Below are 23,696 nucleotides of genomic sequence, written 5' to 3' on the forward strand. Positions count from 1 at the left end.
GAGCGTTTCAGGAGGATTCAGAGGAACACACGTGCACAGGATTTTCAGCAGATGTTGAATGCTGTGCAAAATGGTTTTTTTTTAAAGTCCAAATCATGTTAAATCTGCAGAAGAGATGCTTTTATTTTGAAATTAAAGACTATTTGTTGTGCAACTTTGAAAGCGTGTTATTCTCCACCTTCACCACATGAGGGCAGCATTTAGTCAGTGTGGAGGCAGAGCGCAGCACAGGGTGTGAACACACAGACGTCTCTTCTGCTGTCAGACATACCTCTGCGGAGAGCGAGAGGTCAAAGGTCACCGCAGTGAAAAGAGGGATTGAGGAGAGGTAGAATCCTAAAACTGAACGTGAAACTTTCCACAGAGAGACTCAGAACAGACAGAGAAACGAGTGATTCAATTAAAACTCATCAGATCCAAACAAAGGGAGCGAACGTCTTCATCTCACGTTTTAATTAGACAGTAAATTATAATCAACCTCACGAGAACTAAAGAGGCGTAATGACTGTATTTAACCACTCTCGCCTCTTATGATGATGACAGTTTGCTCCCTAAAAACACTTCAGATCCAGATATTCAGCTGCAAGGAACAAGGACAAGGAGAGACGCTGACAGCTGCTGCACGCCGTCTTTTTAAAAGTGCTCTCACTTATTTATTCATGCTCTGAATTAATGTAATGTATCAGTGAGGATGAGCTGATTTCAGGGATGGATGTTGAGCGCTCCGTGCTGCTGAGAGAGTGAAGGGCTGGGAGGACGGGTAATGTCGGTGGGCTCGGTGTAGTTCCTGGGAACATCCACAGAAACTGGTCACTCTGTGCAGGTTGAGTTTAAATGTAGAGTACAAACGTCCTGCAGACCCAAAACTTAGCCCTGCAGATTTACCTTTTAACATTTTAAAGGTGACATATCATGCAAAATTGACTTTTTAATGGTTCTCTACCTGAAATATGTGTCCCTGTCTACAAACCCCCCCGAGAATGAAAAGAATCCATTCTGCCCCTGTTCTGATTTCTCCACCTTTCTGTAAATGTGTGCTGAAACCAGCCGTTTCAGTTTTCAGTGTTTTTCATACGTCACAACGCCATCCGGTCTGTAACAGGAAGTCAGAGCTCGGAGCTTGTTCAGCCCATAGACTGTATAAAATACAACTCAACCCCTCCTCCGTTTTTCATTCCCTGCACACATGTGTGCTAACAAGGAGCTTAGGAGGGAGGCATGCTAGTTGTAGGCTGTCTTAATAAACACAAAGGTCGGTTTTACTCCCCACGTCTGCAGATTTGAAGATCTAGTGGAGGATTTTTATTTTTCATGGATAAGTGCTAGCGCTAGTTAGCATAGCCACATAGCTACATGTTGGTAGCTGTGTACCAAGACACACGTCGACATGCTGACAAATAAAACAACAAGAAACACTAAATCTGTGACCAATGGTTCAGAAAGGTCCTGCTGCAGGCGCCTCTCCGTCAGGATCAGATTCTGGATCAGATTCAGAGGGTTGAAGTAACGCGGGTCTGTGAGCAGCCGTGTATATTCAGCCAACATGTAAACATTAGATCAACGTGCTGGACAGCCGAGGCCACACCCACTTCCTGAGGGGGCGTGGTCAGAGAGAAAACAGAGTGTTCTGAGGAGGAATGAAGAAGAGGGTTTTTCAGGCAGACCATAATCTGATTTCAAAGTGTTTTTTTGAGCATAAACTTTAAAGACATGTTTTGGGGACCTCTTAGACCAATATATGTTGATGAAAAAAGCGTGATATGTCACCTTTAATGTCTAATCACATGTATTTATTTGGAAGTGTGATTTTCAATAAAATAACAAAAAAAAAAAAATCTTTTCTTTAGTTTTTGGGGATTATTTGCCGTATTTTAGTGCAAAGAAGTTTTAATTTAGTGGTAGATTAAACTAGGTGAGGTTGTGTAGATTGTAAGGATGTGTAACACTTGATGATTCTGTGAATGATAAATACTCCACAGAGCAAAACACTAATGTAGGCAAAAAAAGAAAGTCTATATTAACATCTTTTTATCGTAGAGCCCTTCCTGATTTTTGTTTCATTTTATTTGAGTTTACCGTTTTAAATATACACTACCGTTAAAAAGTTTGGGGTCACCCAGACAATTTTGTGTTTTTCATGAAAACTCACACTTTTATTTATTAAATGAGTTACAAAATGAATAGAAAATATAGTCAAGACATTGGGTGCATCTCAAAGCTCTAATTGTCAACATGTCTCTTTTTACAGGTGTCTTCCCCCAGGCCATGAAAACAGCAGTAATTAAACCCCTCCTGAAGAAGAACAATTTAGATGCATCAGAAATGAACAACTATAGGCCGATATCAAACCTCCCTTTTTTAAGTAAAATTATTGAAAAAGCTGTTTTTCAACAACTGAACAATTATCTAATGATAAATGACTGTTTTGATGTCTTCCAATCAGGATTCCGATCACATCACAGCACAGAGACTGCTCTAGTCAAGGTCCTCAATGATATTCATTTAAACACAGACAATGGCAAAATTTCAGTTTTGGTATCACTTGATCTTAGTGCTGCTTTTGACACAGTTGACCACAAGATACTACTGGACAGACTTGAAAACTGGGTGGGACTCTCTGGTGCAGTACTAAATTGGCTTAAGTCCTATTTAAATGACCGGGACTATTTTGTGTCTATAGGTAAATACACATCTGAGCGGATGAAAATCGTATGTGGAGTACCTCAGGGATCCATTCTGGGGCCTCTACTATTCAACATCTACATGCTCCCCATAGGTCAGATAATAAGAAACAACCAAATAAAATACCATAGCTATGCAGATGACACACACATTTACATCACCATATCACCAGGGGATTATAGTCCCATACAAACCCTGAGTAAATGCATCGAACTAATCAATGACTGGATGAGACAGAACTTTCTTCAGTTAAACAAAGAAAAAACTGAAATGATTGTTTTTGGAGGAAGAAAGGTTAAAGGTCACTGCTCAGCTCCAATCTGCAATGATGAAATGTTCAAACCAAGCCAGAAACCTTGGTGTAGTCTTAGACTCAGACCTTCATTTCAGCAGCCACATTAAGACAATTACAAAGTCCGCCTACTATCACCTTCAGAATATATCAAGGATTAAAGGACTCATGTCTCAGCAGGATGCAGAAAAACTCCTCCATGCATTTATCTTTAGCAGACTAGACTACTGTAACGGGGTCTTTACAGGACTCCCTAAAAAGTCCATCAGACGGCTGCAGCTCATACAGAATGCTGCTGCTCGAGTCCTAACAAGGACCAAAAAAGTAGACCACATTACTCCATTTCTTAGATCTCTACACTGGCTTCCTGTCTGTCAGAGAATAGACTTTAAAATCCTGCTGATGGTTTATAAAGACCTGAATGGTTTAGGCTGATCTGCTACTACATTATGAACCACCTGGACCTCTGAGGTCATCAGGTCCTGGTCTTCTTTCAGTCCCTAGAGTCAGAAGGAAACATGGTGAAGCAGCGTTTAGTCATTATGCTCCACATATCTGGAACACACTCCCTGAAAGCTGCAGGTCTGCTCCAACTCTCACCTCTTTTAAATCAAAGACTAAGACTTTTTTATTTGCCACTGCCTTCCTATCTTAGATTATTTTAACCCACTTTAAATTAAATTTTTAATATATTTCTAATTTTCCTTTTCTTTTCTGTTTTATTATATTTGTCATTTTAATTATGTTCTTTTATGCTTGTCTGAATGTCTCCAATGCTTTTAATGTTTTAATGTAAAGCACATTGAGTTGCCCTCGTGTCTGAAATGCGCTATACAAATAAAGCTGCCTTGCTTTGCCTTGCCTCTAAACGTCCATCCTCGCGTCTCTTCCTTGCGTCTTAGTCCCGCCCACCAGAGATGCGAGGAAATGAAACCAGAGGAGAGAGGAGATTTGTATTTAGAGAAATGAGACGTCCTCTCCTCCGGAGCGTCACGTGAAGCGACGTCGGTTTGTGATGACGGCTTTAACAGCTGTTTGTGTCTGCACACATGTTCACTGTAATAACTCTGATAAATATAAACAGTGACAGAGCTCTGTCTCTGTGTTTACATGTTTAACACACACCTGCACATGAAGAGAATCAGCTCTCTGTTTATTCTGTCCTGAAGCATCGCGGATCCATTCACCTTTAAAATGCCTCATTATTAAATTATTTATTACTTTAAGGGAAAATAGAAACCATGCAACTCTTTTCAAACCCTGTGCTCATTAATGATCAGCCTCATATGAAACTGTATTAACCTGACAGGAAATATAACAAGTGTTTTTACTAACAGACAAACTTTACTGTCAGACTTCCCTTCATGAAGAAAACCAGAACAAACAGGGAAACTAACAGGAGGAAGAACTGATCATTAATATATGATCTATCTATGATGTTAGACTCTATTACTCTATTTCATTAGATAGTGAATCTGACAAAAACAATCAGATATAACATAATCCATCCTCTGTTATATTGAATTTATGATTTTGCGATCAGTATTTTGTTTTTAAAATTCAAATCAAACACTTTTCAATCTCAGCTCATAGAATACAGACTGTTTAGAAAGTTTAGACGTTTTTCCTCTCCACTGTAACTAGCTAAATACTGCGAGGTGTAATGCTCATGGTGGATTAAGCAGTCCCTCCAGGATTTCGCGGGATTTTTTTGTGATTGTTGCGACCCAAAAAGCCTGAATTTGCGACAGCTTTTTGAAAAAATTGCGGTGAAAGTTGCGTTTTTTTCTTTCTCTTTTTTCCCCCAATAACATCTCAGGGGCAAGTACATATGCTAAATTACAGATGTTTTTAGAAAACATTCTTGATGTGACCACTGTGACTGTTTTTTGATTCTCTTGATTCACAGTAAAATGCCATGAAAGGACTATATTGCACATTTACGACGGTCCCTGAATGCACCTCACAGCGACAGAGGCACAGTCAGTTCACGGCACTCTGAAACGAATCTGCATCTTTGATGACTATGAGTTGATCCAAACTTACTGAATGTGTCTGATGTTTCACCAAACTGGATTAAATCAAGCTGTAGACGCAGAGCTTTTTACGGTAATGGCAGCAACAACGTCAAACATCAAATATTAAACAGACGTCCCCCCGGTTGTGTCTTTGTCACTAACGCACACCGGGGGGTAAAAATCCTCAATGAAGATGAGACAGATGCATGGAGGTGAGGAGAGCTGGTTCATAAAGCACACCTGCTGCAGGTAGAGACCAAGCTAACACTGAGCCCCTCAATCTATAAATAACAACGTTGTCATGGTCACTTGTCCTGCCTGCTGTCCCCTCTTTTCACCCGTTCTCTGTGTGTGTGCCGATCAAGTGAGGACTTACGTTTATGTTCCAAGGAAGTGAAATTGTTGATGAAACCGATGACGTACAGGGGCTGAGATTAAGGTAATTGGTCAAATTTGCGGGAAAGTTGCGGTGATTGTATTAAATTGCAAGGCTGCGAAAAAATCGCGCTGATTGGTTGAATTTGCGTTGATAGTTGCGATCGCGAAATCGCAACTTCCTGGAGGGACTGATTAAGGTGGGGTCAGACTGAGTCTTACCCTGTCTTGGTGTTGGGTCTCTGTTCATAATTTGACATAGAGTGGTCTAGACCTGCTCTGTTTGTAAAAGCGTCTTGAGATAATGTTTGCTGTGATTTGGCGCTATACAAATAAAGACTGATTGATTGATTGATTGATTGATTGACTGATTGACTGATTGATTGACCACATCTTTCAAAAGTTCATAACAGTAGTCAAACTGAACCCTTGACAACCAAATCTCTGTGTATTTACTGTAATAAGAGGAATCTCCCACCGATCAGAGAAACATGATGAAGTTATAATAAAGATAAATCTGAGCCTCTCAGTTTAACGTCCACCTCAGAGAGGAACACAGGAACCTGGATCTCCTGCTGCGTCTCCTCACTGTGACGCTGAAATAATCAGAAACTGTTTCCGGACCGATAACTTCTCATGAACGTCACTTTAGAGATAAAAACACACGGGGTGTTTGTTTCGCCTGAGGGGGAAATTACACCCACTTTAATGATGAGACAGCGTTCCTCAGTGGGAGGATGAATTATTGATCATCTATTGGTTCTAATTGGAAATTAATCGGAGCAACCTCTTCCTGTAAATACAACCTTTTTATATCTTTACTTCATAAGCTATGTTGTAAGGTGACCTTGGGTGTCCAGAAAGGTGCCTATATATAAAATGAATTATTATTATTATTACTTTTGATTCTAAAACAGAGGAACATGTAAACAAAGCCAGTTCAGATGAGGGTTAGTCACTTTGTGGTGCTCCTACGTTGCTGCAGAGGTCACTGACATCAAAAGTAAATATCTAAAGTGATCCATCTTCTCGCTGATCGTCGGGTTAAGGGCCATAAAGAAGCCTCTGTTTTAATTTGATTCTGTGTAATGAAGCTAAACTCTCCTCACTGGAGCTTTACAGAGTCTGTGTTTACACTTTACTCTCCCTCCTCTGAAATCAGATCCGTGGTGGTGAACTCTACGGCTCACCCGCTGCTCTCCAATCAGCCTCCTGCTGCTCACAGAACCCTTCAGAGCTCACCTGAGGCCTCCTGCTTCCTGCTCGGTCCCCCTTTAATCAGACCTCACCCGTCACCTGCTGAGAGACGGCGACACACACACCGCACACTCCACACACTCCACACAAACCACAACAAAAACAGGGGTTGTACTTCAGTTTTATTGTTCTGAGAAAATCAATACCAAGTAAAAAATAAATTACTTCCTTGATTCTTTTTTTTGTAATTTCTGAACGTATCCTGGTCAGAGGTGAGGAGGGGAAATCTGGAGTTCTCCTGCAGCCCTGAACGCCTCACAAACACCGGAACTGTTGTTTGTAAAAGTTTAAAGAGTGCTTTAATTCTGGGCTCTGAGAGGAAAACAGTAAACACACGAGGCACGTTTTCTCCAAATAAATGGACTTCTCTTCTCCGGTGGATCAAACTAAATCAAGAACAAATAAACGAGTGTGTCTGAACTCTGGACCGAGCCGCTGTGCTTCTCTCATTTCTGCAGGAAACATGAAAAGTGAACAGAGACCAGCGACAGATGGCAGCCGGTTTAAAGACAACTAGCTTAATGATAACTGTGACAAATGGAGGCAGATCAATCCAAAGACAAAATCACACAAATCAGACAAAACAAAAAAAAAAAAAGTGGGAACCAGATGTCAGTCCTTAAAACAAAAACCATTTCCTAATCTGTTTAATTCTGTTTCTCTCATCCCTCAGAAACACGACAAACAGCTTCTGTCAATAACCAGAAAGCATTTAAAATATTAGAACTCTGTCTCGCACCAGCTGTTAGCGCCTTTAGAAACCTTCTCAGATACAGAGCGTCACTTTCAGCTTCACACTGTCACAGGAACTGCATGTGACGCCGAGTAACACCTCAAACGAGTCCATGGTAAATAAAAACATGCAAAACTTTACATAAATAGCTTTTTGTTTCTTATTTTAAATAATCTGTGAAAGAAATAAACGGCAGAGAGAGGGATGGCGAAGTCTGAGGGGTGAGGAAGGTTATAGCGGTCGCTGCAGACCAGGTATGAATGTTAGTTCACTGTTTTCACCGACCAATCCCAAATATTGAAATCATCTGTTTACAAAAAAAAAAGCCTCAGGGAAAGATCGTCAACAAATCAAGGACTGCCTGTTCATCGTTTTGTGGGGAGTCTCAGCTTCACTGTAAATGTGGCCAGAGAAACTTATATATGAGCCACTACAGATATCGTGCAATGACAAAAAAAGCCTCTGAGAAAGATCGTCAACAAATCAAGGACTGCCTGTTCATTTTCTTTTGTGGGGAGTCTCAGCTTCACTGTAAATGTGGCCGGAGAAACTTGAATGTGATGGGAGAAACTTAAATGTGACGGGAGAAACTTAAATGTGGCCAGAGAAACTTGAGTGTGACGGGAGAAACTTCAACGTGGCCAGAGAAACTTAAATGTGGCCAGAGAAACTTAAATGTGGCCAGAGAAACTTGAACATGGCCAGAGAAACTTATATGTGACGGGAGAAACTTAAATGTGGCCAGAGAAACTTGAACATGGCCAGAGAAACTTAAATGTGACGGGAGAAACTTAAATGTGACGGGAGAAACTTAAATGTGACGGGAGAAACTTAAATGTGGCCAGAGAAACTTGAGTGTGACGGGAGAAACTTCAACGTGGCCAGAGAAACTTAAATGTGGCCAGAGAAACTTAAATGTGACGGGAGAAACTTAAATGTGGCCAGAGAAACTTGAACATGGCCAGAGAAACTTAAATGTGACGGGAGAAACTTGAATGTGATGGGAGAAACTTGAACGTGGCCAGAGAAACTTGAACGTGGCCAGAGAAACTTAAATGTGATCAGAGAAACTTGAACTTGAAGGGAGAAACTTAAATGTGGTGAGAGAAACTTGAATGTGGACAGAGAAACTTCAACGTGGCCAGAGAAACTTAAATGTGATCAGAGAAACTTGAATGTGATCAGAGAAACTTAAATGTGACGGGAGAAACTTAAATGTGGCCAGAGAAACTTGAATGTGGCCAGAGAAACTTCAACGTGGCCAGAGAAACTTAAATGTGATCAGAGAAACTTAAATGTGACCAGAGAAACTTAAATGTGACGGGAGAAACTTAAATGTGGCCAGAGAAACTTAAATGTGACCAGAGAAACTTAAATGTGATCAGAGAAACTTGAAAGTGACAGGAGAAACTTAAATGTGAAGGGAGAAACTTAAATGTGACCAGAGAAACTTAAATGTGACCAGAGAAACTTAAATGTGATCGGGAGAACTTTAAGTGTGATCAGAGAAACTTAAATGTGACGGGAGAAACTTAAATGTGGCCAGAGAAACTTAAATGTGACCAGAGAAACTTAAATGTGATCAGAGAAACTTGAAAGTGACGGGAGAAACTTAAATGTGAAGGGAGAAACTTAAATGTGACCAGAGAAACTTAAATGTGATCGGGAGAACTTTAAGTGTGACCAGAGAAACTTAAATGTGGCCAGAGAAACTTAAATGTGATCAGAGAAACTTAAGTGTGATCGGGAGAACTTTAAGTGTGATCAGAGAAACTTTTGAATAATTAGCAGAGAAACATCTTGGGATAAAAATCACGCTGAAATATAAAATCCAGTTAAAATAAATTCATTTGAACAAGAACAAATAAAACAACATAAACTTAGCATAGATGAGTTAACATATCCCCGACTGAAACCCCCACCCCGGCCCCTCTAATGTCCGTAAGAAATCCTCTACATCAGGCACTTGTTGATTAGTCCGTAACGACTCCACACCGCCCAATCAGAAACAGCGAGCGGCCCTCCGCCCACCATCCACCTCTTCTCATTTAATGAGTCCGCTCTTCGCCGCTCTCTTTAGCCTCCTCTTCGGCCCGACTCTCTCCTCCTCTCCTCCTTCCACGCTCCGGACGCTGCGGCGGACGCCGGGTGAGCTGAGTTCGTAGTCGTCCTGGGCGAGCGCGGGGTCGTCTGGCGCCACTGGCCGCGGCGCCGGGTAGTTGGGCTGGTAGTAGCGGTACGGATCGTCCTCCTCCACCTCGCCGTAGTTCTGGTAGACGTTGGGCGGCAGTTGGACTGCGGACATAGCGCCGCGGTCAATGACATCCTCACCCTCCTCTGTGCGTCGACAACCAAACCAGGCGGCGAAGCGAAGCCAGAGCACCAGGCAGTGAGAGCCCAAAACAAAGATGGCCGACCACCACCACCACCACAAAGGGGAGAGGGGGTTTGGATTTGTTGGTTTTTTGATTGGGTTAGCGGGGCAGAAGGAAGGGGGCGGGAGAAAAGGAAGGAGCGAGAGACACACAGACAAGGGTTACCAAAGGTTACCGAGGGTTATAGAGTCAGGGTTACGGATTAAAAGCTGGATTAGAAGGCGGATTATATTAAGGATTAACGACTGCAACTTTAAGGTTTGATGTGAGAAGTTTACTGCAAACATTTGAGTTTAATCAGGCAATGATTAGATGAGTTATCCATTAATTCACATTCAATTTGTCACGTTTTTAAGTCATTATTACACTTACAAGTGGTTTTAATAATTTAATATTTGGATTCTCAAGGTCCAAACAACGTGCAAGATATTTTAGAACTCGTGCAGATGAGCTTCCAGGACCTTGAGAGAGGTTTATTCTTTGTTACTAGAGTAAGAGGTTTAAAAAAGAGGCACCGGGTTCTCGTAATCTAGAAGACAAAGCCAGAAAAGGACGGAGGAGTCAGTGTGACGACTAACAGCACCTTCTGTTTGCTCTCTTTAAAAAGAATCAACGTGTACAGGAAGAAAGAGGCAGGGCTGAAGCTGGTCGGGGTCACAGTTTGCAGCCTGTGCAGCAGTTCACTGATCCCTGCCGTCGTCTGTCCCTGAACGCAGCGTAAGAGTTCGTTAATATCCTGGGTTTGTAACGTGGGAGTACGAACGAGTCGCAGACACACAGAAGAGGAGAGAGACAAAAACAAACAGAGACAGAGGATTTATTACAACATGCAGACGTTACTCACATGACCACCCTGCAGACTGCGAGCTGCAACAGCGCCACCTAGGCCGCTGTTTGACCTTTAACCTCAACACACATCAGGGGGATTAACAGAGTCATGCATGAAACAGGTGAAGATGAGTCGTGACGGGTTTCCTTCTGCGTTGTTAATATCAACATGTTTCAGTGATCTGAAGTTCTGTGTGTGTGTTTGGATTTATTAAGTTCTGCTGCGCCGCCTATAAATCTGTGAGGTTTTAATTTCCCATGAGCCTTTGCCTGTGAGATCATATTAACACTTTGCAGAAACAAAGGATGGCGGCCGCACCGATGCATCGTTGTGATGTTTTAAAGAGTGATGCGTGTGAAAGGAAACCCTCCATGAAGCATCTTCACGGTGATTTAAACCCACTCCCACAGAACTGATTCATTAAACCTCAGTCAGGACGTGTTAAGATGCAGAATCCAGTCAGGGATTGGGATTTGGTGTTCAGGGTGTGTGCAGGAGATCATGCAGATTCAAGGAACTACTAAAGGAGGGGAAATTACCTTAAAGGGTCAGTTCACCAAATTCAAACTGGACAGTCTGAAGGATTTATTTGTTGAAAGCTGAGGGTGGTTGTCATTCATCTATCTCATCACAGGAAGGGGAATATTTTGTTATTTAATGTGATTTATGTTTCAAGAAGCTGACTCTGTTTTTCATTGAAAATAATATATTTTAAAAACAGCTACATTTAGTCTTTCTGAAGAGATAAAAAAAAAGCTGCAACAAGTAAGGTTTATAATGATCTATGGAGCTGTGACTGCACAAACATTAAATGTCCACAAAAAAAAAAATATATATATATATTATATGCATGAAGAAATAAATAAAACAAATTAAAATATATTCAAAATCAATTTAACCAAATAGAAAAATATTTCGTGAAATATAGAAATAATTTAAAAAATCCTAAAAAAAAAAAAAAATTTAATTATGGAAAAAAATTTATGAAATGCAAAATATATATATATTAACAAAACAAAAAAAACTAATGGAACAAAAATACTATTGCACAACTGAAAATGCATTGTGAAATAGTGAAAATTATTAATTCAATTAAATGGAAAAAAAATGTTTAAGATTGAAAAAAATATTCCAAGAAATATTTCACGAAAAATATCAATACACTAGTATATTTATATAATAAAAATATATATTACTGAAATGCAAAAAACTTAACTTAAAAAGCGTCTGCATATTAAATTAATCTTGAAATTATTTCATGAATGAAAACATTTCACAAAACTGAAAATAATTCCGGAAATGAGAAAAATATTCACAAAATGTTAACATTTTAAAAAGATCAAACATTTAAAGAAAATCTATGAGTATTTTTATAAAATTTAAAAACGTGGTAAAATACATTTTAAAGGTGACATATCACGCTTTTTTCATCAACATATATTGGTCTAAGAGGTCACCAAAACATGTCTTTAAAGTTTATTGCTCATAAAAACACTTTGAAATCAGATTCTGATCTGCCTGAAAACCCCTCTTTTTCAGCCCTCCTCAGAACAGTCTGTTTTCTCTCTGACCACGCCCCCTCAGGAAGTGGATGTGCCCTCGGCTCTCCAGCACGTTGATCTAATGTTTACATGTTGGCTGAATATACACGGCTGCTCAGAGATCACGTTACTCCAACCCTCTGAATCTGATCCAGAATCTGATCCTGACAGAGAGGCGCCTGCAGCAGGACCTTTCTGAACCATTGGTCACAGATTTAGTGTTTCTTGTTGTTTTATTTATCAGTATGTCGACGTGTGTCTTGGTACACAGCTACCAACATGTAGCTATGTGGCTATGCTAACTAGCGCTAGCACTTATCCATGATAAATAAAAATCATCCACTAGATCTTCAAATCTGCAGACGTGGGGAGTAAAACCGACCTCTACCAGAAAGGCAGCGGGACCTTTTTGAAGGATTGGTCACAGATTTAGTGTTTCTTGTTGTTTTACTTGTCAGTGTGTCGACGTGTGTCTTGGTACACAGCTAGAGCTACAGCTAGAGCTACAGCTAGAGCTACAGCTAGAGCTACAGCTAGAGCTACAGCTATGTAGCTATGTAGCTCTTCAAATCTGCAGACGTGGGGAGTAAAACCGACCTTTGTGTTTATTAAGACAGCCTACAACTAGCATGCCTCCCTCCTAAACTGCTTGTTAGCACACATGTGTGCAGGGAATGAAAAACGGGGGAGGGGTTGAGTTGTATTTTATACAGTCTATGGGCTGAACAAGCTCCGAGCTCTGACTCCGTGACAGACCGGATATTGTTGTTACGTAACAAAAACACTGAAGTCTGAAACGGCTCGTTTCACACACATTTACAGAAAGGTGGAGAAATCAGAACAGGGGCAGAATGGATTCTTTTACTTTTCAGGGGGTTTGTAGACAGGGACACAGATTTCATTAAAAAGTCCATTTTGCATGATATGTCACCTTTAATTGGTTCTGTGTGAAAATGTTTGAGTTTGAGCTCTTAAGGAATATTTTATCAGTGATACTCGATACACACAAGTTCACTGGGAATCTGAAATCATGCTGAAGTCTTTCAGTACATATATCATTTTGTGAAATATGTTTTTGACCTACAACATATTTTTTCATTCTGTGAAATGTTTTGCACTTGTAAATGTTTTTGCATTCTATGAAATGTTTCTACATTTTGTGAAAAGTTTGTGCAGTTTTCCTTCAAGGCCACCGTACCTTTAAATCTGTGATTAAAATACAATAAATGGATCCAGATGTGCGACGCCTGCAGGATGAAGAGCAAACATCTTCAAATCAATATATTTATTTATTAAGTGGAGTTTGATTCTATTTTTGGAATACTTCCATGTAAATAAAGCATGTGTCCATTATTCCTCTGATGTAAGTGCAGCTCTCTATCTTTTGAATGATTCTGGTGAAGAGACTCTTTAAGAGGTGACCGTCTTTGAGATCTGAATGGATGTTAAATTTATGAAAACTTGTTTGAATGATTCAAATCCTCCAAAAACAAGCTGAAGCATCAAACGCGTGGAGACTGTAACACCTGTGAACCGAATTCTTCGTGCGTCTGGAGGCAGAATTCTGGATCTTAACAGTGATTGTATTTCAAGGTGTTTCACCTTCAAATACTCCGAGCGTGTGATGAATGACTTCACTGACATGCAGCCTGTTTAACTCAATGGCAGCTTTTCAGCATGAAGAGAAAACCCTCTGAATGAAACAGTTCACTTGTTGACCTTCACACCCAAAAGGCTCTCTCCCGCTCTGAAAAGCTTTCATGCTCGGTTAAACACTTCACGTCTTTCCCGCCAGCTGAAGGGCTCGCAGGAAAGACGTGGCTTCGGTTCAACGTGGAATGTGTCATAATTATAAAACCACAGAAGAAGAAATCTAACTGAGCTCAACGGGTCACTTATGATATTCTATATGGAGAAGAATGAAACGCTTGTTTCCTGAAGAACAACCTGTAGCTACCGCAGAGAGAGGAGGTGAACTGTGAGTTCAAGATCAGCCAGGTGTCTCTACCTGTGTGTCCTTCGTTAACACTAATAAGGAGAGCATTTCAAAATGATGAATATTAAAGGTACTGTGTAGAAAAAAAGGCTAACTAATGACACAAAGTGCTCTAGTTCTTGTGAGGATGTAACAAGACACTAGTGTTCATTTTGGCGGCTATTTTAGATGTAGTCTTAGTCTTTAGAGGAAAATGTTAGTTTTAGTCACATTTTAGTCTTTTCAGCCCTTTATAGTCTTAGTCTAGTTTTAGTCTTTGATTTTTGCCAAAATATTTTCTCTCTTTAAAATAATTCATGTAGGCCTAGTCGATCAGATATCAGCATGGACACAATATAAGGACTGTATTGCACATTTACGACGGTCCCTGAATGCACCTCGCAGCGACAGGGCGCACTGGACAGACAGTCAGTTCACGGCACTCTAAAATGCATCTGCATTTTTCAACAAGGAGTTGATCCAAACTTCCTAAATGTGTCTGATGTTTCACCAAACTGGATTAAATCAAGCTGTAGACGCCGAGCGTTTTACGGTAACCACGGCAACAACGTCAAACCTTTAAAGACGCACAGCAAAGGGGGGAAACATGGATTCAACATGTCTTTCTTTCTTTCTTTCTTTCTTCTTTCTTTCTTCTTTCTTTCTTTCTTTCTTTCTTCCTTCTTTCTTTCTCTATTTTTCCTTTCTTTCTTTTTTCTCTCTTTCTTTCATTCTTTCTTTCTTTTTCTTTCTTTCTTCTTTCTTTCTTTCTTTCTTCCTTCTTTCTTTCTCTATTTTTCCTTTCTTTCTTTTTTCTCTCTTTCTTTCATTCTTTCTGTCATTCTTTCTTTCTTTTTCTTTCTTTCTTTCTTTCCCTCTTTCTATTTGTTTCCTTCTTTCTTTCTTTCTTTCTTTCTTTCTATTTTTGTTTCCTTCTTTCTTTCTTTCTTTCTATTTTTGTTTCCTTCTTTCTTTTTCTTTCTTTCTTTCTTTCCCTCTTTCTATTTTTGTTTCCTTCTTTCTTTCTTTCTTTCTTTCTTTCTTTCTATTTTTGTTTCCTTCTTTCTTTCTTTCTTTCTTTCTTTCTTTCTTTGTTTCTTTGTTTCTTTCTTTCTTTCTATTTTTCTTTCCTTCCTTCTTTCTTTCTTTCTTTCTTTCTTTCTTTCTTTCTTTCCTTCTGTTTTCTTTCTCTCTTTTATTCCTTTTTCTTTCTGTCTCTCATTCTTTTTCTACCTTTCTTTCTTTCTCTCTTTGTTCTTTCCATGTTTCCTCTTCCTTTGTGTTTCCTTTCTGGTTCATAAAGCTCACCTGCTGCAGGTAGAGACTAAGCTAACACTGAGCCCCTCAGATAAGAACTCAGCCTGTCACAGGAAGTCATCACGCCATCTTTAAAGACGCACAGCACAGGGGGTTCTGGGTTCAGGAAGGACGTCTTGAATCAAGTCCACCTTACAGTTTTTGTTACACTGTACCTTTAAATCATCATTTTTGCTCTTGGAGACGTTCCTGCTCTGATCCTAAGTCCTCTTCAGTCTTAAGTTTTGATTTTAGGTTCAGGGTTTGATGATCTACTCGTTACCTTAGCTGCTTCAGCCTCTTTCTATCCACGCCACCTTACGTACCTCCAACATTGTAGCCCACACACGAGTTCTGGTCGCAGTAGCCCGGAGGTCCAGCAGGGCCAACAGGACCAGGAACCCCAGACCTACCAGGGGTTCCAGGGTTTCCAGGTCGTCCCGTGGGACCCTGGCTGCCGGGTCTGCCCTGCCCTTGAGCACCTGGAGGTGGGGGGAGGAGCTTGTAAGGGGAAGTACTTGAGGGATCAGACTGGGGTCAGTGTGATGCGGGTCAGTGTGGTTTGTGTTACCGGGCGATCCTGGAGTTCCTCGGGGGCCTTGGACGCCGACACCTTGAGCTCCTTTTTCGCCCTTTTCACCGAGTTGACCTGGAAACACACAAAAAACATGAACTACATCTGATTCTGGATCCGGACCCCGTCGTGGTGCCGCTCGCTTTGTTCCTCTCCTGGTTCTTCACCTCTTTCTCCCGGCTGCCCGTTCTGTCCGCTCTGTCCTGGGAACCCTGGTCTTCCGGGAGGTCCCTGTTCTCCCTGGGCCCCTGGAGTTCCCTGTCTTCCAGGCTCTCCTGGAGGTCCTGGCACAGTGCGGATGGACACGGGTGGACTTGGTGCGTTGTTCAGGATGGAGTTGTAGCGCGCCATGTGGCCTGGAAACCAGAAACAGGATGATTACTCAGAGGAGTCGAACAGGAGGGATCAAGGAGACTTTAGAGGACATGAAAATGGGTCGGTGCCATCGATGAGACTATACTCAGATCCGTCTGTGAATAATGGTCTACTATAAATGTTACCACCAAGTCAAAGACAAAGAACTGGATCAGTACCCTGGGCTATCAATCCCAGAATCTAACGTGAATGGATTCAGACTTTTACATCTTTGCGTTTGAGCTTCGAGTAACACGAACCACAATCAAGTTGTTGAAAAGGTTTAATCTGGATTAGGCGGGTCATCCAGTTTACTTTTGTCCTATTTTCAAAGAAGATCTGGATTAGATCAACCTGATCCAGACCCAGACCTTTAAACAAGACTAAATCCTGATTATCAGGGACCAGAGGAACTTTACCCCTGAACTACATGCGTTTTGACCGGTTGACCCAGGGTCTAAATTTAGTTCAGGGGTAGATAATCTCCCCCTAAAAAGCCCCTGCTAGGGGGGGTAGTACTTTTCAAAGGTCCCGGGACTTTCGGGGGGCGGGGCCTGCAATGCTGAACATGTCTGATTGGTAGATTAACCTGCAGTGTTTTTACTCCGCCCTCCGTCCACAATAACATCACACAAATCTGTGATTCACCTGATTTCTCTTTTTTTCCCCAATTTTTTATTTTGACAATTTTTTGTCAAATTTTTTTGTCAAATATTTTTTCCAAAAAAAACTTAAAAATTTTTTTTTTTTCAAAATATATATCTATATTTTTTTTTTTCAAATTTTTGTTTCACTTTTTTTATTTTATTTTTTTCCAAAAACCATTCACAGTCATTGTTTTTTTCATCTGTGATTCTCTTGATTTCTCTTTCTTTCATTAGTTTTTATTTGTTCTATCTTTTTTGTATGTGTGTGTACTTTTCAAAAGAAGAAGCTGTGATTCTCTTGATTTAGCAGCTTGTAACAGTAGTCTTCTCTCAGCCCACCGTGAATGCGTCTCTCCTCCCGGTGTTCCGGTTTTAAAAGTGACCCTGTAAACTGGAGACCTACAGCTGAATGTGTCAGTGTTTGTGTTGATTCATTCATTGCTTTTTCCATGTTTTTCACCGCAGGCACATTTTCACTTTTTTTCATGTTTTTCTGCTTTTAGAACACAATTTCAAGTTTGAGGAAAATTACTTTTTTCGACAGGGTCAACTTTTTTGAAAAAAATTTGAAAACATTTTTTTTTGTCTTTTTTTTTTTTTTCAAAGAAAAATGTCCCAAAAAATTTTTGTCAAAAAAAAATTTTGTCAAAAAAAATTTTGTCAAAGAAAAATTTTGTCAAAGAAAAATTTTGTCAAAATTTTTTTTTCTCAATTTTTTTTCTCAATTTTTTTTTCAATTTTTTTTTCAGAATTTTTTTTTGCCTGTCTGTCCGTCTGCTTCTATTGTGTCATCTGTGATGAATGGCATTCCTCTTTGTTTGGCTGCCCTCTACTGGTCTGGTGGTGTAGTGCATTTACTTTTATTTCCTCCATACGTCACTGGCCTGATTTACACAATCTATCCAGGACTTCAGCCCGCGGTCGAAACACAGACAACAATGGGGGACCAGGAACCTTTTAGTTCAGGGGGAAAGTAGTTCAGGTGGCTGAAAGACCCACAAGAGGCGCTAAAATCCACACCAACATAAAGTTACTTACAGATGCTTTAAGTTACTTGTTTGTTTGTTTTTGTATAATCTACCAGAAGTTCCTCTGGCATCCTTTCAAAATAAAATCATGATTTATCAAAAGTGTCAAGTGTGTAAATATCAGCAGATCATAATGCTCTTCATGATAAGGAAAGGAGCTTCCTAGTGTCCTTTATTGTCCCCTTTAGTGAAGGAAACATCGGACCGTCTTTAGGAAAGGAAAGAGAAGAAGCATGATGACCCATAATTCCTTGTGTCACTTTGTACTCACTCTGGATGAGCTGCTCACAGACCTGCCGGGCGATGGCCTGAACTGAAGCCGAGGACTGGAGGTCGCCCTGCAGACACACAAGCACGAGTTCTACTTAATCACATGTTTGTATGCTGAAGGAACAAAGCAGAGTTAATTCATTCATCACTTTGTTCTTCACAGAAACAGAAGATGCAGACGATGAGACTCACCCGTTCACCTCTCTCCCCTTTGCCCCCAGCTGGACCCTGAAACAGACGGATACAAAACCTGAAAACACGCACAGAGTTTGGACTGGATTCAGGACTTTAAAATACCTTTATGCAAACAATGCAAAAACTAAAAACAGCACAGCGTTCAAACGAGCGCCTGCAGCTGACAGTCGTGCTGTAATTAGTCAAAGAGGGCTGTGTGCAGTCCGCCCACACGTCTGTAACCACACGCTTCGTCTCTCACTGAGGTGTAAAGTAATTTGTCAGCAGTTTGTTTCACCTCCCTCTGAATGTCGCGCCAAAACATGTTCCTGTTTTTAGAAAGTCAGGACGCCAAACTGTCCTCTTTTGTGCAGCAGAAACGTACGACAGGAACATCCTGTGAGACCTGTAAACCCGGACTCAGAGGACAAACAGAGGTGGTTCTGTTGCATTCACTGACTCACCGGTGGTCCCAGCTCTCCTTGTTTTCCTTGATTGCCTGTGATACCTGGGGACCCTGGAGCTCCTGGAGAGCCCTGCAGAGGAGAGAGAAACAGAGTCAGTGTGCAGGTTTGTCGACACATTGGTGGTCAGGTTTCTCCAGACATGCACCTGATACGTGTATCTCATGCTCCTCTATGCTGACGACACACACCTTTATATGCAAACCTTTTAAAACCTTTAAAACAACAACATTATGATCACTTACAATGCTTCCTGTAGGGCCAGGTCTGCCTGGTGGTCCGTCTTTACCTGTAAGACCCTGTGGAGGAAGAAGAGGAGATATTGGATGTTGTGTGTGAGTTCATAAAGTCAGAACACTTTCAATCATGCAGGGCTCGAATTCAACTTTTCCCCTTTCGGCGGTCTAAACTTCTGGAATTTAGGCGCAACAGAACTACAGTATTCTTCTGAACAACTGGAGCTTTTTATGGCCTGTTGCTACGGGCCATTCAGTCTCTGTATTGTCGGAGCCAGAGTCTGGTTGCATTGCCGGCAGTAAGTCGAATTGGTTCCCGGTGGGGGTTGGACTCCGCCAGGGCTGCCCTTTGTCACCGGTTCTGTTCATAACTTTTATGGACAGAATTTCTAGGCGCAGCCAAGTGGCGGGGGGTTTCCGGTTCGGTGGCCTTGGGATTCCATCTCTGCTCTTTGCAGATGATGTGGTCCTATTGGCTCCATCGAGCAGTGACCTCCAGCTCGCGCTGGGACGGTTTGCAGCTGAGTGTGAAGCAGCGGGGATGAGGATCAGCACCTCCAAGTCTGAGGCCATGGTGCTCAGTCGGGAAAGGGTGGCCTGCCCTCTCCGGGTCGGAGGGGAGTCTTTGCCCCAGGCGGAGGAGTTCAAGTATCTCGGGGTCTTGTTCACGAGTGAGGGGAAAAGGGAGCGGGAGATTGACAGACGGATCGGGGCGGCGTCTGCAGTGATGCGGGCGCTGTACCGGTCTGTCGTGGTGAAGAGAGAGCTGAGCCAGAAGGCAAAGCTCTCAATTTACCGGTCAATCTACGTTCCGACCCTCACCTATGGTCACGAGCTGTGGGTAGTGACCGAAAGAACGAGATCGCGAATACAAGCGGCTGAAATGAGCTTTCTCCACAGGGTGTCTGGGCTCAGCCTTAGAGAGAGGGTCAGGAGCTCAGACATCCGGGAGAGGCTCAAAGTAGAGCCGCTGCTCCTCCGGATCCAGAGGAACCAGATGAGGTGGTTCGGGCATCTGGTTAGGATGCCTCCCGGGCGTCACCCTGGGGAGGTGTTTCGGGCATGTCCGAATGGGAGGAGGCCACGGGGAAGACCCAGGACACGCTGGCGAGACTATGTCTCTCAGCTGGCCTGGGAGCACCTCGGTATCCTCCCAGAAGAGCTGGTGGAAGTGGCCGGGGAGAGGAGTGTCTGGGCTTCCCTGCTGAGACTGCTGCCCCCGCGACCCGGACCCGGATAAGCGGAGGAAGATGGATGGATGGATGGATGGAAGTGGAGCTTTACACGTCCTGCAGAGATCTCACAGATCGCATCACGCCGATAATGTTGGCATGACTTCCCGTTTGTGTGTGAGGCTGAGTTTTGGAGCCAATCGTCGGCAGTTGCCATGTTGGAAATGCCGATTCAACCTAACTTTCAGACGACCTAACATGAGGCAAAGAGGTCACCTGTCAGTCAAGTCAGCTGTGCCCATAATTATGCAAGACTTGTACGTTTGATATCTTCAAAATTAATGAGTCATAATAAAATTCAGTGTGCCAATAGAGACATGAGCTATTCAGACTGAAACCGTTTTTTGAACCAGGCTGTAAACACATTTATTTCTGCTGTAAAGATCATCTTCTTTGAATGGGTGTGTGTGGCTTTTGCTGCTTTTGGAGCCACCCTCTAGTGGACACTCTGGGAACTGCAGTTTTTTGCACTTCTGCATCAGCTTCCTTTCTCATGGAAGGAGTTTTCTACTTGGGTGCAACGTGAGTTTCAGGCCAATTTAGTGGAAGCAAGCTCTTCTTTGGCGATGATCTAGGCAGCATTTCATTTCTTGTGTTTGGTCGTCTTTTAGCGACTCTCTCTGAAAACAGCGAGCCTTCTTTGCCGCTGTCGCATCCACATTCATCTCATCACAACCACTACATCAGGAGTTACATTTTTTGATAATGTTAGGCAGCCTTCAAAATAAATCCATCAGCAGACGCCATCATTTTTGGGAGGGCATGCCACCAAAATGGTCAAAATGTTGTGGTATCACAATAAGCAGAGGCGTCACTGTTGGTATAAACAGAACTCACCCTGATTCCTGCAGGTCCTTCTCTTCCCACACCTCCAGGTCTGCCAGGAACCCCCTGAAACACACAGACAACAGCAGGGGTTACTACAGGTCACATTCACCCGGTGGAGTCCGGTCCTGCTCCTGGTTTCTGCCTGTTTTTACCTCCTACTGTCTCAACCTGCTCTTTGGGAATTAAAGATAACTGATTAATTGATTGCTTCAAACATTTCAGTCACATGACAACATCCTGATATGTCTTGCCATTCCTCAGCCGTAGACAGGAGTAGACTTAAAACTTTCCTTTTTGATAAAGCTTATAGTTAGAGCTGGATCAGGCTTGGACCAGCTTTTGTCATGCTGCTATAGGCCTAGACTGCCGGGGGAACTGGCACACTGACACACTGGGATCCTAGCTCACCCTCTTCCCCCCAACCCCTTCATCACTTACTTTAACTCTTCCTGTCCCATTAAAGTTACTAACCATAGACCTTTCTGGAGTCCCTGAGCTCCATTGTCTCGTAGATTCCTCTGAGCTGCCGTAGACGTCCTCCTGCTGCGGACGATCTGGACTCCAGCGGCAACAGCTTCTACGACTCATCTCATCACTATCACTTCTCTCTCTTACTCCCCTCTATCTGTCTTTCCAGACCCAACTCAGTCGAGGCATGATGGCTGTCTAACATGAGTCTGGTCCTGCTGGAGGTTTCTGCCTGTTAAAAGGAAGTTTTTCCTCACCACTGTAACTAGCTAAATACTGCGAGGTGCAATGCTCATGATGGATTAAGGTGGGGTCAGACTGAGTCTTACCCTGTCTTGGTGTTGGGTCTCTGTTCATAATTTGACATAGTGTGGTCTAGACCTCCTATGTTTGTAAAAGCGTCTTGAGATAACGTTTGTTGTGATTTGGCGCTATACAAATAAAGATTAATTGATTGATTGATTGAGCCGTCCACCAGATGTCCTCAGAGTCTCCTCTCTGCTTTCCACTTCCTGTCAGTACCATCTGAACGTCTGTAGGTATCTTGAGTTAGGTTTCTTTGATGCTAGAAGCAAAGGCGGGACATTTTCCCATAAAAGCAAACGTTGCACAAACATAAAAATAATCAGCCCTCTTGTAGAAAACGGTGTCGCTGCAGAAAACAGGTACAGAAATACATCTGAGCGTCACAATTCAACCTTTTACAAATGGCACCATTATTCAAAATCTGACAACGATTTGCTCCTGAAAGGTCACATCGGTCCGAGTAATTCACAGCAGAGGAATAATTACTCGTGCTGGAGACTTCTCAAACAACGGTCCTGCTGCTTTATTCTAACGTTCAGTAATTCAAACCCCCGACAAACACTTTGAAAATGGATTCTGTCAGAGAGTTTCACGACTCGTCTTGACCCAGAATGAGGTTCTCATTGATTAAAGACGACATGTGTAATATTTACATGTTTGACTCACATGTTGTCCATGTAGATAGATGCTAGTGTCATTTATAGACCATAAATTAAAGACTGAGGTCAGCTAATAGAAAAGTGACTTAAACCTGCACTCCCTCTGATGGCCAGCAGAGGGCGACTCCGCTGGCCCGATTCAATGAGTACATTTTGTACAAAACAACTTATTCCAGAGGTTAAATTATCTGCCTCAAAATCACCATGAATAACAGACGCACATCTTCTAACCCCGCCTTCTCCTTAGCTCCGCCCTCTCCTCCAAATATGGTCACTTCCTGCTCATTTGAGGCGTCAAAACGGACATGAAGACCGAGATATAGTGCACGGTTTAACCTCCACATATGACCCGCTATGCAAAGGAATACTCTGCTTTGAATGTTTGCATGTGACGTACCTGAGGTCCTGGTTGTCCCGCATCACCTTTCTGTCCTTTCTCTCCTGCAGAACCCTGCAGGTTAAAGAACATATACATGTTTCTGTTTGCATGACGGCGTTCAGAGAACATGGGATCACTCCATCGTGTGTAAAGTTTGGACTGAGCAGTAGGAAGTAGAATCTCTTACTGGGGATCCTATGATGGAGCGTCCACTGGGTCCCTGTGGTCCTTGGGGTCCTGGAGGTCCTGGTAATCCATTATCACCTACTGGACCAGTTGGCCCCTGGAGAGAGAAAGAAAGAGAGAGCATAAAGATTTTTACTCTGATTCATAAATGCGCCTGAAGCTACATGTTTTTGCTCCAAGAGTTGAAAACAAACATCAACAGTTCTAGCTGAAGGCCTCTCGATCGGCTGTCAAAAAATATCTTTGATTAATTACAGATATAAGTCAGCATTCTTGAACTCAGGTCAGAATTCTAAGGTTACTGTCTGAATTATGGGATGTAACTCGGATCTTGAAATTCTGAGGGGAACGGTAAAGGATAAAGTCAGAATCCTGATTTGAAAAATTCAGGATTCTGGAACTAAAGTCAGAATTCTGGAATTAAAGTCAGTATTCTCGAATATAAGACAGCATTCTGGAATTAATTTTGGAGTTCTGCAACAAAACTCAGAATTCTGGAACAAAAGTCAAAATTCTGG

At 42.0% G+C, this 23,696-nt stretch overlaps 1 protein-coding gene across 2 annotated transcripts; it reads right to left on the reverse strand.

Moving 5' to 3' along the window:
• Nucleotides 1-6,733: 6,733 nt before the first annotated feature.
• On the reverse strand, nt 6,734-23,322 carry LOC117828371 (collagen alpha-1(XIV) chain). Of its 2 annotated transcripts, none has more exons than XM_034705468.1 (11): nt 23,180-23,322; nt 23,011-23,064; nt 21,190-21,243; nt 19,130-19,183; nt 18,885-18,956; nt 18,439-18,474; nt 18,248-18,314; nt 16,115-16,303; nt 15,945-16,022; nt 15,700-15,855; nt 6,734-9,694 (listed from the first exon to the last, which is right to left on the reverse strand). In XM_034705468.1, the coding sequence occupies exons 1-11, from the start codon at nt 23,300-23,302 to the stop codon at nt 9,402-9,404; spliced, it is 1,176 nt and encodes a 391-aa protein (XP_034561359.1). In that variant the 5' UTR covers nt 23,303-23,322; the 3' UTR covers nt 6,734-9,401. The 2 variants fall into 2 exon arrangements, with proteins under 2 accessions (XP_034561359.1, XP_034561360.1); XM_034705469.1 differs by lacking the exon at nt 6,734-9,694 and adding an exon at nt 9,985-10,468.
• Nucleotides 23,323-23,696: the final 374 nt, after the last annotated feature.

This window comes from Notolabrus celidotus, chromosome 16 (genome assembly GCF_009762535.1).
Source record: "Notolabrus celidotus isolate fNotCel1 chromosome 16, fNotCel1.pri, whole genome shotgun sequence".
NCBI lineage: Eukaryota > Metazoa > Chordata > Actinopteri > Labriformes > Labridae > Notolabrus > Notolabrus celidotus.

What these genes read in the sequence shown, in the direction of transcription:
- LOC117828371 (XM_034705468.1), bottom strand. Translation starts at nt 23,302, where the DNA reads ATGCTCTCTCTTTCTTTCTCTCTCCAGGGGCCAACTGGTCCAGTAGGT. An exon ending in AAGGACCTGCAGGAATCAGG is followed by an intron (nt 19,184 to 21,189) that starts GTGAGTTCTGTT and finishes CTTCCTCCACAG; the next exon opens with GGTCTTACAGGTAAAGACGG. An exon ending in AAGGGGAGAGAGGTGAACGG is followed by an intron (nt 18,315 to 18,438) that starts GTGAGTCTCATC and finishes GTGTGTCTGCAG; the next exon opens with GGCGACCTCCAGTCCTCGGC.